This window comes from Hakea prostrata, chromosome 9 (assembly GCF_041222555.1).
Source record: "Hakea prostrata isolate BN-2017 chromosome 9, UWA_Hpros_2, whole genome shotgun sequence".
Taxonomy (NCBI): Eukaryota; Viridiplantae; Streptophyta; class Magnoliopsida; order Proteales; family Proteaceae; genus Hakea; species Hakea prostrata.
Genome location: NC_142608.1, coordinates 23,142,044 through 23,155,003, shown reverse-complemented (window position 1 = coordinate 23,155,003; position 12,960 = coordinate 23,142,044). Strand labels below are relative to the sequence as shown.

At 35.9% G+C, this 12,960-nt stretch overlaps 1 protein-coding gene across 3 annotated transcripts in view; it reads left to right on the top strand.

Moving 5' to 3' along the window:
* Nucleotides 1-12,960, top strand: part of LOC149005032 (RNA helicase family protein) — a 128,816-nt gene that overhangs the window by 100,481 nt on the left and 15,375 nt on the right. For all 3 annotated transcript variants that reach the window (XM_089167626.1, XM_089167625.1, XM_089167627.1), the window contains exon 21: nt 10,354-10,407. In XM_089167626.1, coding sequence (XP_089023752.1) covers nt 10,354-10,407 — 54 coding nt within the window. The remainder of the gene's footprint in view (nt 1-10,353; nt 10,408-12,960) is intronic.

Here is a 12,960-nt window from a genome sequence, read left to right as displayed (position 1 = left end):
AAAATTAAAAAGGGGAAAAACAACACACAACAATGTAAAGCTTTGGCAATACGACTCACATAAATAAGATTAACTGGAAATTTTGGAATATATAAGACAGAGGAAAGGTTCAAATTTTGGTAAAGAATAACCACTTCATTACCGATTGTAGATAACTTCTCCCAGTTGGCCATAACAAAAGGGGTGGGGTTGGGAAACTCATAAAATTTTCAAAGTAGGGAAGAGGTAACAAGTCATATGCTCGAAGGCCTAAAAGTCTATAGTTTAGGTGCCCAAAGCGTAGGACCAGTAGATATACCTGTGAGCAAGATTGGATGTACTTTGGCTCTGCTGCAACTATTGTAGGTGCTTTAGATTTGACTGTGGTCTACACTAGGAGACGAGGAATTTGTGAATGCCACACACCCAGAAGAATGATTAATACGAGTTTCTCTAGTAGTTGCTATCATGTTAACATAATTCTTAGCCCACTCAAGACGACCATTTTTATCCCAACAATTTTCTTCAACATGATATTGTTTCCATAGTAAGAACACAACTGATTACCTTTTGACAAATTTGTGAAGGAGGGGGACCTCCTCTTCCTCTTCCTCGGCCAGCACCTCTTACACGTGATGGATAGGTACCACGGCCACGACCAACAACCATGGTTGCATTCTCTTTGCTTCCTTGAAGATTTTTACTTCCACTAATAAGCAACAATCTGTAGAACGCATCACTTAAGATATGAACAGTTTCAGTTGTTAAAATTTGACTTTTACTTGTAAAAAAATCTGGGCCTAAATTGGCCAAAAAATTGAAGACATAAAATTCAGCCTTCTAGGTCTTTAATGTTTCAAGATTAGTGGTGGGAGCATGGAATAAATTTCAATCGGAATAATTTCGACCGAAATCACAACATTTTCGAAAATGGAAATGAAACCTTCAAAATTTTGTCGAAATCATAGGTTTCAACTGAAATTTTGCACATTTCGACCATTTCGTAGGTTTTGACTGGAATTTCACAAGTTTCGACACTGCAACTTTTTTTCCTTGGTTTTTGTTGATTTTTATCCCATTGTCACCTAATTTCCGCAACTCCTTTGCTTTCAAACACCTCTTTTGCCTCCAAACACCTTTTAAGCCACAACCGCTACAAAGGAAACTCTGGCAGCAGTAGAATGTGAAGCTTGAGCCATACCCAACAGTTCCAACTTCCCATTTTTTTAATTTCTGTTTTGTTCATGCCTTAAATGATCTTGTATTGCCTTGAAATTAATATATGTTTAGTCTAGGACTATGATCTATGATTTTGTGTTGTTAAACTTATTTTTTTATTTTTTTATTTTAAAAGGTATTTTTTAAATTATGTGTATACAATTGTACATGATATATGGGCTTCAACTTAATATATGTGGGACACCATCACTTGATCTAGTTGGTCATTGTATTTTGTTGACTTGTTGTATATGTAATCATTCTATCAAACTATTCATCTGAGCTAATAATTCTATGTCTGTATGCAATACAAGTTGTACTTGTCAGAACCAGTCATTTGTTAGTATACTTGAATGATAAATTTGTAGTTGTTTATTTTTGCAAAATACTAGTTCCATTGTGTTTATTATGCTTTAAATAGGTAGGAGGCAAGAAATCAGAGGAATGGAGGTTATATAAGGTCTGAAACCTAGGGTTGAAATTTAAAAAAAAATACCAAGTTTCAATTGAAATTTCAGTCAAAACCTGGAGTTTCGATATTTTCCTGGAAATTTGCACCATGGGTGGGAGGCTGATGTTGTTACAACTCTTGATTAATCCTTGAAAACCACTATAATACTTGATCAACAGACGATCATTCTGAGTGTAACTAAACATCTAATTATATAAGTCATATACATGCAAAATATTTTTTTCTTAACCAAAAGAATCACACAAGTCCTCTTGGATTTGCTTGGACGTGTCATAAAAAATAATATTATTAGCATTGGAAGAATCAACATTGTTCCAAATCAATACCTTGACAACAACATCATCGCTATCATTTGCAAAAATTGAGATTGTATATCAACAATGGGGCAATCCTAATTTAAGCACTTCGGATTAGTTGCGCATGGATAAAGGTGTATATCGCCTTCGCCCAGAGAAAATAACTTCCTGCTCCTTTCACCTTTTTTTTTTAAGTGAACCTCTTTCAACTTAATACTCGTGATTTGGAACGGTATACCTTCCTTGACATATTCTTCGAAGGATCAGTGTAACGCCCCAATATAGAAAATTAGGTCAATATTTAACCCAATAATCGGTTTCCCTTAGGTAGCGAACCAGTCGTGATAATGACCATAAATTAAACTCGAAGATTTAGAATATTTAAGCAGCGAAAGTCTATTTTTAAATTGTGATAAACTGAAATATTTTCATTATTCTAAAATATCCAAAATAAAGGGTTCGACTATTACATTTATCAAATAAAACATTTCATGACCAATTACATAATTATTTAAATATAGATAAAAAAAAATATTTTAAGTCTTTAACAAATAATATATGAATGAGGTTCATCAGCAATATGGACTTCTTCTGTATCACGACCCAATTCTTTAAAGTCATGCCCTACACATTCACCATCTGGAGAAAAATATTGGGTAAGTTTCGAAAAACTTAACAAGATTAAATCCAACAAGATATCGACATGTTTGAAATAACGTATCGAAATAATACAAGAAATACTATGAAATGAAATAAATAATGCAATAATGCTAATGCACAAAATTATTATTTATCTTATTTGGAAACAATACGATGCTCCATGCCGTTACATGGCTTGCACACGTTATACAGCCTTGACATGCGTATTGCTCCATTTGGGATTCAACACATCATACCCCATGCCGTTACATGGCTTGCACACGTTATACAACCCTGATATGTGTGTTGATCCCTCCAGTGTTATCATGGGTATTTTTAATAGGAAGGGATGAAGGTTGAAGGGATGAAGGTTGATCCACGCCGTTACATGGCCTGCGCGCATTACATAGCCCTATCAACCCATCCAATTCTGTATCGGACCATGATAAATGGAAAAGTTAATGTCTTCTTCTTATAATGCAATACGCAATGCAATGCTAAATCTTGATATTCATATAAATTTATAAAAGACAGCAAATCAAACATATAGATATAATGCCGGGGTTTGCAACATAGATCAAATGATACAATGGTTCAAGTTAGTAGATATACATAAAGGTTTCTCACTTGCAATACATATCAAGATAAAATACAATATTTCAAACTATAGATAATATGAAGAATTATTACTTGTAATTTATATCAAATAAATATTACATATCAAACATGTAGATATAGTGCAAAATTATCACTTGCAATACAAATCAAACACATAATTATTCAAAAAAGTGGATATAGTGCAAGATTATCACTTGCCTTTCTAATAGATTTTAAAATATAGAAATCAACCAACACTTTGTCAGCCAAAAAGCAATTACTAATTCTCTCTCTCTCTCTCTCTCTCTCTCTCTCTCTCTCTCTCTCCCAATTTTTGTATAGAAATCTCCCCCGTAAGGTGAAATCCCTCCCCCTATTTATATGCAAGAAATATAATAATAACAATTAAGTAAATTAATAAAACTTAATGTATGATAAATTCTTAAGGGATTAACTATTTTTAATATACATAAATTAATTTATTACATTATATTTTAACTCTTAACGTATTTTGATTTCTTTTTACTTGATTATAAAGTATTGAAAGAGTTAAGATTTATTAAACTAATAATAATAAATACTTAACTGATATTATAATTATTAACTTAATATTTGAGTTTATTTAATTATTACAAATTGAATAATAGAAAGAAATAAAAAAAACCGTTTAATTCAATTGTGATTTGGTTTCCTTATTTTCATTAAATAATTAATTTATCAAAATTATTATTACTTTCTAAAAAAATGGTAATTACTATAAAACAAAATACATATATAACTAAAAGATATAATAAATAATTATTTTATGAAAATTGACCAAAATACCCTTAGTAAAATCTAGGGGTATTACAATCAGCCATGGCCATAACTTATGCCATGATACTAATTACAGACAAGAACAACTATCATGAACATAGAAGATCATTGTCTTCGTCTTACCTCTCACATTTTCAAAATTATAATACTTTTGTACCTTGAGGTCGCTGCTGCCACGCACGGCAGCAATTGCAAGAACTAATAAACCCCAATTTATGGGTAGATCACACCTTCAATAGATAGCCTTTGATACCATGTAACAGAACCAGAACCTTTATTGAAGATCAATTGATGACAGAGACGAGATAAGACGAGAGAGAAAGAGCGAAGAAAACGAGAAAAAGATATGGGAGAGAGGCATGACTCAAGCAAGCCTCTCTTCTTCTAGTTCACATGTTATTTATTCCTATTGTTCCATCTGAGAGCAATCGCCGACAGGCAATACTTTCTATAAAGCATGGACTGGCTGCTCTGTCTCTGGCCATGGAAGGATCTTGCCCTCGGTCTTTCTGCCCATACAAGCAATTCAGTCAAGTCCTTGCTCTTCTCATATCTACTCTTCTCTTTGTAAGCTCTTACAAGCTTAAGATTAGATCCCAATATCTGATGGGATCCATACTACTAATTTAGGACACCTAACTGAATAAAATCGAACAAACATAAGTTCTAATGTAACTAAAAAGGAAAGACAATATTCCACCAAATCAGCCAGCTTGACAACTTGATTTTTTATTCTCTATGATCCAGTTTCCTTATTTTTTCATTTGATAAGCTCCACGACTGACTTTCCTTATTTGCAACATTGAAACGTCAACAACTGTTTCTTAAGATGGACTGGGGTCGAAACGTGCAAGACGGATTGAGCTAGACTGAGATTTGGTACTTTTTTTTCCTGTCAACTGATCTTGTCTCGATTTGCTAGGAAACATGAATTTTGGCAAAATCATGATGTAAGTCCAGTCTAGAGTCTAATTAGAATCAAAGCTTCAAATAAAAATAATGATACAAATGTTACCTACCGAAAGGTGTGACACAATACTTTTTGAGTGAGTGATGATGTTGTTGGGAAATGCCATGTCAATATTGCCACATCAACCTCCATTAGTTTTAATGATAACAAACACAAATTAATAATGTCTGCATTAAGCGGTGTTTCTCCAGCTCATTACTAAAGTGGACTGATTCCAACTCATTGGACCAAACTCACCGGATGCTCAAGCCCAAGTCAAGATCAAACAATCTTGGACAAAGAATCAAAGTCAAGATGAGTATCAAGTTCAAAGCACAAGAAGATGTGAATATCAAGTCAAGATCAAGACTTAGATGAATTTAGTCTTAGGACACTTTCACATACACGCATATGTATCCACATTAATTATATGCATATCATGTTACTAGACTGATCTAGGACATAGTAGGAAAGTGTATGAGGCTTAGGGTTGACCAAAAATACCAAAAACCCAAGCCAAGTCCAAGTCCCAAACTTGACTGGACCACTATGCTGTAGACAGACGACCGTCTGGCCCAAACGGACGTCCGTCTGATCTTGACATAAGTCTAGCGGCTATATTTTAACGGATAAAATTTGAGACGAAGCTTCGTCTGATTAGACGGACGTCCGTCTCAAGGTATCCGTTGGGAGGTTGGGCCAAACAATTGAATAACACTTCTATATATGCCCAACCACCCCCATTTGAGAGTCTCTACCTTGTCCATTGAGCTATTACTCCATCATAACTCACAAAGCTATCATTTGGTGAATTAGCATTGATTACTTGCCTTCCAACTCCATCCAACTTTGAAGGACATTCCGAAGTTATCAAGCAAGCTCATTGGAGTCAAGCTTGGAGTTATTGAAGGCCATTGAGACTTCTTGATGGTGCATTTCATATCTTGAGCATGCATTCCTCATTTCGTCACATTCACACAAGGGGTAAAGTGTCACTCCCCTTGTTAGGGTAATATCCTTCACTTCTTCAAATTGTATTGATTGTTCAATTCTAGTATAGGTTGATCAAAACTGGTAGAGGGTGCTCTTGCCCTATTTAGAACAAAGATTGTAAAGGTTGCTCTTGCCCTACTTAGAACAAAGATTGTAAAGGGTGCTCTTGCCCTAGTAAACATAGATTGTAAAAAGTTTGATCTCTACCCATTGTATTGAAAGAGAATCACTAGTGGAATAGAGGAGTGGACGTAGACTTGTAAAGTCGAACTACTATAAATACTTGTTTTGTGGATTGATTGCATTACTTAATTATCTTTGAAATACACAATTTACTTTGCATTTGCAATTAACCGAAAAATTAGGCAAGTCCATTAGTTGCAACCTATTCACCCCCCCCCTCTAGGTTGTATTAACAGATGTGTAGTGTTATGAATGAAGTTTTAACGCACCAATGGTCTCCTCGAATGACTTCTTCCTCTTAATGATGCTTTAGGGAAGGTGCTTTGAGTTAGTTGCAGCAAGCTCTTCAGTTATAAGCAATTAAACTCTAATGAAATTTGGCCTTTTAGGGAGACAAGGTTGAAAGAGAGGTTAATCATTGTATTCTTAAATATGATTAAGGGGTCATTAAGACCTCTATCTATAGCCAAGATATAAGCAGTTATATTTTTTTTGTCTGACAATCAATCTGTGCTTGTGTTGGTCTACCAATACACTAGCCGTTGTAGAAAAGTAATCGTTGGAGGCTTTTTGGGCTAGACGAGTGCTTTATGGTTGATCTGTACTTTTGATCGTTAGGCTGACAATTGACCTACTAGCCTAACGGGCACAACCATCAAGCTTCTAACTCTGACAGTTAACGCATTATCAACTTCTTAAGGCTAGTTAGGGCTACTTTTCCAAAGTTTACAACTATTCTAAGGTCTGATGCACTCATGGTTGTCAAGGCGGTAAGGCGATCAGGGCTCCGCCTAGGCAATTAGGCGACAAAGCAGCGCCTAGGCGGCAATAAGGCTACCAAAGCGGTTGGGTTAAAAGTTTTCAATACAAAGACTTTTAAACTATTTTTCAATACAATTACTTTCTATAATAAGCTAAACAAATATTCAATAGTCACATTCATCCAAAAAAAAAAAGCATTAAAAAATTATAATTATGAAAAATTATTCGAAAAAAGAACACAAACTTAAGTTCATCTCATCAAACCATGGTTGTGAAAGCGTCCCCCTAGGCATTTACTAATTCATTGATTCTTGATGTTGAATATGGCTCATGCTTCACATTCTGTTGCCGACGGGCACAGGGGTCCTTTGGAGATTCGGTATCAATTAAGCGGTTTAGAACAAGGCTGTTGAAAAACTGCCTTGCCGCCTAGGCAGACGCTTTGACAACCATGGATACACTAGTAGCTCATGCACAAATGTTCAAAACATATTTAGATGTTTACATCATGCCAAGTTTCCTAGTCTAGATGCTAGGTCTTCCATATATGCAACTGGATATTTGAATTGATCTCTTTTAATATGTCCAAGCATATTAAATCTTCTTTAATTTTCTGTCACATAGATTGTTTGCATGTACCCGCCTGTCTGTGGTTCTTAAAGTCACTTGGAGGGTAAAAGGGTCATTTCCAAATAGTTTCTGCCCATACAATAACTTCTTGAGCTGATACACTATATCATTGTCCTTAATCAGAACACGCAATGGATTACTCCATATAGAGGTACTCATTGAGATCAGATGCAGAAAGTGGGTCAAGTAGGCCTTAAAATATTTCATTTTAGCACATGGGTAGATTCTGGGGGTGGGCCTTGGCGCAATGGTCAGTGGACCACCAGTTGTAGCCTACGTTCAAGGCAAACAAATAGTCTCTCAGCGAAAAATTGTTGGGCTAAGGCAGCGTAGGAAAACTACCCCCCCCCAAAAAAAAAAAAAAACAAAAAAAAACAAACTTTGTTTGTCGGAAGCCTTTGGCACCGGGTTCACCCTTTTTTTCTTGATAAGTTCTATAGAAACCATGATCACACCAAGCCTATTGAGATTGGGTATTACTTCATCAAGGATGAGCTGAAATAGGGAGTTGATTCAATTGTTCCCATTTGCTCACTCTAGTGAGGAATTTAACTATTCTCCCCAAGGGAATCAGTAGTAGAAGTTTTGATTCTATGGTTAGCAAGTAGGACATTTCTGATATTTATGTACTATAACTTGAGAGCAAGGTTTTTCTCCCTTGGGGTATTTTTGTCCTTGTTCCTGTTCTAGAATGTTCCTCGGTTCTTCATGGATAAAGTGGCTGTGACCATAATATCATAAACCATTATTCTTAAATCTCCACATGCACCATGAATGGGGAATCATAACATCAATTATTTATTTCTGATATGGTAAAAACTACCCAGTAGAGCATACGTAAACACTCAAGTCCCAATAACAGAGTACCGTTTGACTACCCAGTGTGTCCCAATAACAGAGTACTGTTTGACTACCAGTGTTGTTTACATAAAGACCCAAGTTCCAACAATGCAACCGCATGGTAAATGCATGCCAAATTATAGTATGGGTGAAGAAACTTGCATAGCCCTCTACAATTCCCCATAAATGACCTTATTGACATAGTGGTGGTAATCCATCCTAGTGTATAGAGATCACCATAATTTGAAGAACTAGCATGTATGACTTGATAGCATGGCAGCATGTTACTGGTGGGATGGAGTTAACCCCCGTTAAATGTTCAAGGATTACCACAGCATTTTAACGTACTCCAGTATTTTCTCGATACCATCTCAGACTGTGGTATGTTATTCATGTACTGTTATTGGTTCTGAAAACACTATCTGTTTGGGTTGTACATGTGATCCTATCTGGGGTTCTGCTCTTCAATTCCTTGCTTTACATCACTTTTATCCCACAAGCCATCAGATGTTATTAAATAATCCATCTTGGCCACCCATGGCAGCTTCTATGCATTGCCACTTAATATATCACATGGAAATAGGATTTGGGAGATCCACTCCCCCAATAAATAATAAAGGAATCTTTAAACACTGCCACATCACCAGCTCTGGTTGAGCTTAAAGTTGACTGGTAAGCGACATCACCGGCTCTGGTTGAGCTTAAATTTGACTGGTAAGCGGGGTATCATGGGACATACTCATGCACGAAATCTGGGCCTTAACTTATTTTCCTTGGAGACCGTTTATTTGATGGAATAAAATGGGGGTGGACAAAAACGAGTGAGAATATTATGCTATTTCCAGTGAGATCCCGCTAATTGAGTTTGTTTGGTTCTCTAGGGTCGGAGAATGAGCAAACAAACTTCCTTGAATAAGGAGCTTGTCTACTGACGTGGCTCCATCTTTTTCCCACCCCATGTCTAAAAAAAATACCATCTTTTTTATTGGATTGATGAAAACATAAAATAATGTCGTGGAACCCAGACATTTTACTTCTCCCTTAGGTCTCTTACTTTTTATCCCCTCACCTCATTGTATATGGGTCCAACACTTTTAACTATCCCACCCCTTTTTCTCCTGCGAACAAATAGTCTATTATAGAAAATAGGATCCTATATTGTAACATCTGACGGGTGGACCTAAAGTATCATGGTTCAAAAAATATTTTGTGCTTATCTTGAGCATATCCATCTGAAAGGATAAATGATTGGGGACTGTTCTCTAAAGTAACATTTAGCTGTTCATTCAATTCTAGGTCTTTGGTTTGGTGACCTTTTAATATGCTGATACCCCTCTCTCTCTCTCTCAAAAGCAGTATATGTCATGATGCTGGTTGTTAGTTTCCCATATATTTTTGACCTAGTAGTCAAGAGAAGCATTCAGTTGTGAAATGTAGGACTGAGAATGTTTTATTTGGGGATGACCAATTAGTTATTATTATTATAATGATAAATGGTGATGATGATGATGGGGTGAAAAGAGTCTGCATTCAGAGTACGATTTTTTTTTTTGGGTGAAAGGAATGATCATTTAATGCTTGCCTGCTTTTCAAGTAAACATTCTGTGTTTGGTGGTTGTTGCATTTGCAAGTCTGCTGAGTATCAGGATCAGAGGTAGACAAATTTATCCAAATTATGTGTAAGATCTACTGCGTTGACTGGTTCAAGGTTAAATATGGGCTGCTATTAGCCTAAATTTTGTGTGGTAAGATATTTGTGATAGGAAAGGGCCTTTAAGCTAGCAGCTCTGACATTCAGTTTTGATTTTTGGGGGTCAGCAAGTGGAGTGTTTCCAACTAACATAATTAAAGGAAGGATGAAGGGTAGAAATATAGGTTTATACAATGCCATATTTTGTAAATCCAATGATGTCTATTTTCATTTCATGTTTTTGTTTTTCTTTGATGGTGTATGAACTACCAACGTCAAATTCTTACAGATATTGAGGAAGGCAATTACCGCTGGGTTGTTTGCTAATGCATGTCGTTTGGAAGTAAGTACCATCTTTTTCTTCCATTCGACATTACAACTTGTTCATGAACATCCTGATGTTGTTTACTCATTTCCTTTCTACCTCCCCCTTCTGATTTTGGGAAGGTATTGTGTTAAGACCCCTGATAGTCTCAGCCCAATCTCAACACCACATTCACACTACCACCACATTCACAGCCAAGGAAGAAGGTTTGACCGAAACAGGTATTTCGACCTTGCGAAAGGCTGAAATTTCGTGTTTTGGTCGAAACTGGACACTTTTTTATGGAAATTGAAACTTCAATTTTGGGCCTCATATGTACTCAAAATGATTTGGATTCTTGCATACTACCTATTTTAAGCATAATAAACACAATGGGCTGGTTCTAACAAGTGCAAACTATATTGCATACAGGCATACATGAATTGTTTGGTATAATGGTTACATATACAACAAGTCAACAAAATAAAATGACTGACTAGATCAACTGATGGTGTCTCACATATATTAAGTTGACGCCTATATATCATATATACATAATTTTAGAAAATAATTATTAAAATAAAAAAAATGAAAAAATGGTAGCAAATAATAAAAATATAAGTTTAACAAAACACAATCATAGATCGTAGTCTTAGGGCTAAACATATATTAATTTCAAGGCACCCATTTAAGGCATGAATAAAACAAAAATAAAAAAAAGGGGAAGTTTGGAACTGTTGGGTATGGCTAATGCTTCACAATCTATTGTTGTCGGAGTTTCCTTTGTAGCTGTTATGGTTTAGGAGGTGTTTGGAGGCAAAAAATGAGCAAAAGATTTATTTTAAGGCAAAAGAGTTGTGGAAATTAGGTGAAAATGTGATAGAAATCAACAAAAAACTAAGGAAAAACAAGTTGGAATGTTGAAATGGTCGAAATTTCAGTCGAAACCTCCGAAATAGTAGAAACCTCCGAAATTTCGGTCGAAATTTGATATTTTTCCAAAATAATTTGAATTTCGTTTCGTTTTTTAAAAATGCAAACATTTCGACCGAAATTGTCGAAATTTCGGTCAAATTTTCTTCTATGATCACAGCCATGAATAATGAACACAGAATACAATAAGGATGCTTCAATCTCAGTATATGATTACAAATAGAGCATCATACACATTCAGCCTTCCATTCATCAACATCAAAACCATTACAAGCCTAGATTCTTTGCTGAAAGGACGACCTTCTACCACTCCGCTTCCACTTGATCCAAGCATTTACAAGGCCTCCATTGAGGTATCTAGCAGCCAGCGCTCCATTACCCTTTCTTATCACCTTTTTTTTTTTTTCTTTCTTTACTTTGAGTTAACAATACACCCAAAATTCAAGGTCAGGTATACTTTAATCGAACCTTTAGATCTGTCCCAACCTTGGAGGATCATATCCCTAAACTATTACTTATGTTCCCTCCAAGTTTCTGCCCTTTCTGACACCTTATAGACCCAATTTCCCTACCTGAAGCCACTTATCCTACATCTCCCATGGGATAGGCTAATAATCCTCAATACCCTAGACATTATTTAAGAGCACATCACTTTTAATCACAGGACCCTGAGCTAACCTTTTCCCCCCAGAGCTAAACCTATCCACCTCATATGAGTTGGTTTTCTTAGAAGATCTTGATAAAAGTGGCCCTTCATTTGAGGTTATGAACATTCCTCTTAATGGATCCCACACCTGATCCGCATTACAGCCCTCTCCCACCCTTGAATCCCTAAAATTTATGAAACCGTAAGCCTAACACAAATTCGCAATTTTCAGGGTTCATTCCTTTAAAAGCTCTAGGCAACATCGACCTTTAGTTGCTTTTATCATTCTAGGGCTACAACAGAGCCGCTCAATAGCTAGAAGGGGGGAAAAATAGCATCCTATTGCACGAGGCTCCGACAACATGGTCTGGAGCATAAATGTAATAACAAATAGGGTAATTTTCATCTAGACCCCCTAAGGTTTGGTCCATGTCACTTTTAGTCCAAAGAAAGCTTCCCTTTGCATATGGCTCCCCTGAAGTTTTTGAAAATGACTAATTGAGGACAAGTCATAATTTTGATGACCAACATACCCTTTTTCAAAGTCATCTTCCTCGTGATCTTTCTTCTTTTTTTTTTTTTTTTTTTTTTTTTTTTTTTTTTTTTTTTTTTTTTTTCTCTCCTGCCTTCTTTGATTTCTAAAACCAAAACCCCCCAATATTTTACAGAATGTTCAAATCAAAATGAACACAAATCTAGATGTGATTCAACAATTCATTACTTTGCTGGTTGCAAATAAAGAAGTCTCAGAGAAAGGATTTTGTAACCCATCTATGGTATTAGTCAGTCTTCACAACACTCAACAGCAGCCAAAGAAAATTTCCAAACAAAGTGAGATACAGGAGAAAGAGAGAGGTTACTCCATTTTACTGCAATCGGAGTATGGCAGAGATAATCTAGATATTCACCCATCTCTTGAAACGTCAGCACATCATCAACAAACTCTACATTCTTCATGAACACTAGGCCAGTGAATATTTGTTTGCAAGGAAGATCAGTGAACCGAGGGTAAG